General features: G+C 45.8%; 1 protein-coding gene across 11 annotated transcripts in view; it reads right to left on the minus strand.

Annotated features, from left to right (window-relative positions):
- The window catches only part of LOC106953609 (calcium-dependent secretion activator 1-like), a 108369-nt gene extending 107096 nt beyond the window's left edge, over nucleotides 1-1273 (minus strand). For 3 of the 11 annotated variants that reach the window (XM_015042500.1, XM_015042496.1, XM_015042495.1), the window contains exon 1: nucleotides 290-1268. In XM_015042500.1, coding sequence (XP_014897986.1) covers nucleotides 290-622 — 333 coding nt within the window. In that variant the 5' untranslated portion in view covers nucleotides 623-1268. Of the gene's footprint in view, nucleotides 1-289 lie in introns of all 11 variants that reach the window. The other 8 variants (XM_015042501.1, XM_015042498.1, XM_015042503.1 and 5 more) reach the window with 7 other exon arrangements.
- Nucleotides 1274-2128: the final 855 nt, after the last annotated feature.

A 2128-nucleotide genomic window follows, 5' to 3' on the forward strand; every position in this document is an offset into this window, starting at 1 on the left:
TTTTTTTTTCTGTTTTTGTAAAATTAAAAACATTTTTTTTTTTTTTTTTCGGCAAACCCCCCCCCCAAAAAAAAAAAAAAAAAAAAATAAAAAAAAAAAATAAAAAAAAAATAACCAAAGTGTGCTTTCACTGGGACAGCGCACTATCCGATGGGCCTTGTGGCCGTACCTCCCCCTCTGTTTCCCAGCTTATCTAGGTCATCAATGACAACATCTGCGGACTGGAAGAAGTCAATTCATCACCAAGTAGTTACAAACGCTGCCTTCAGTAGCGACGGAGGGGCCTTACCTTCTGCTGTCGTCTTGCCATATCAGTCGGCTGCTTTGCATTGAAGGGGTATGCAATGCATCGCATGACAAAAACATAGAGCTGCAGCTTCTTTTTGCGCTCTTCCTCCTCTCTGTGCAGCTTCTCCAGGTCCTCTTTCTCCTCGCTGACGGCGGACGGGCTCGGGCTGGTCGGACGGGCGCTGCTGCGGCTGCTGCTGGGCGCCAGTCCACCAGAGCTCTCGCTGGTCCTGCTGGGAGAAATGCGGGACCCGGCCTGAGGTGCCATCGCCTCTTTGCTTTCTTCTTCCACTATCCCATCAGACTCCTCTTCGCTGGACGACGGATCTAACATCTTGCTCTAGAAGGGATGCGTCCCTGCTACAACCTTGCAGACTGATATCCCAGATGGCAGCTGTGTCGCTTCCTTACGATCCCTTGCCGAGATTCAAGGGGAAATGCTCCCGAAGTAGAGACAGGGATCAGGCCCCGATCGTACTTAGCTGAGAGATGTCAGCAGTACGAGTGGTTGCTGGAGGAGGTTCAGTCTGCTCCACTCTCAGCTTTCTCCGCCTGCGCCGAGCACCCGATGCTTACGCGTTTGCCCTGTTTTATTGGTCGGTCGGTGCTGCGGATGTGAGAGGGGGAGGTGAGAAGGAAGCAGCGGGGAGGGGCAGGAGGGGAGTTTAGTGTAGCTACAGATGAGGGAACTAGAGCTGCCTTTTCTCTGGTGAAAGCGGGAGATGGCCTCTCCCTCCAGAGACCGAGACTGCCGAGGAGCTGTCCGTGGTGCTGGTCCGGTGAAGAGGAGCAGAGAGGATGCATGTAGAACGCACGGCTGGTCATGTGCTGGAGATCATGTCACTCTGCGGTGGTACACCTAAGATGGCTGCCACAGGGTTTCTCATGCACTGTCACTGATTGAATTCACTGGCTTGAATGGGGAAACGTTGTTGAACGCAAGGACAGAACACAGCAGGGAAGAGCAAAGAGAGCAAAATGTCAAAAATGATCCCTGAATGTTCCTCCCATGCAGTTTGTTGTTGAGGGGTGGGGTGTGTGTGTGTGTGTGTGTGTGTGTGTGTGTGTGTGTGTGAGTCAGTTGCCAGTTGACAAAAATGCCAACTGTTGGTGCTACATTTTCCTGAAAACTGATTATCCTTAATCTGAAAACCAGCATGAGGGACGTCTACAGTTCCTTTTGTCTTCAGGATATTCAATTGTTGATCAAAATTATACACGTGGATTCATAATAATATTTGTACCTCTAGAATAAAAAAAATGTTAAAATCATAACCAGAGAACACATTGCAGTACATAATGATAAAAAAGGTGAATAACAATGTATACATTTTTACACAAAACTCTGAAATATTTGGTGTTTGTATTCAGCACCCTGAACTGGACTGGAACCACATTTCAGAACTACATTTTTCTGCACTTATGGATTAAAGTTTTTGCATGTGTCTCTACCAGCTTTATAACTTTTAAAATTAAGAATTTTGTCATGTTTTTCTTGGTATAATTGTTTAAACTTTAGCAGACTGAATGGAGAGTGTCTATGAACATTATGTTCACCCTCTGAGCTATGTCAATACACAAATGTTTCTTTAATTTATGACCTTCCTGCCTCGACTATTACTTTTAGTGGACAACTGTATCTTGGCAGGTTTGCTGTTTGGCCATTTTCTGTACATTTTCAGATGAATTATTGAACAGTGCTCTGTGAGATGTTCAAAACTCAGGATGTTGCTTTATTTCATGGCCCTGCTTTAAACCTTTCCACAACTGCATCCCCAAACTGTCTGCTGTGCTTCTTGGCCTTCATGACGTTTATTGCTCACTCATATTCTCTTAACTA

This window comes from Poecilia latipinna, unplaced genomic scaffold (genome assembly GCF_001443285.1).
Source record: "Poecilia latipinna isolate Pla-1442-1.1 unplaced genomic scaffold, P_latipinna-1.0 Scaffold592, whole genome shotgun sequence".
Lineage (NCBI taxonomy): Eukaryota > Metazoa > Chordata > Actinopteri > Cyprinodontiformes > Poeciliidae > Poecilia > Poecilia latipinna.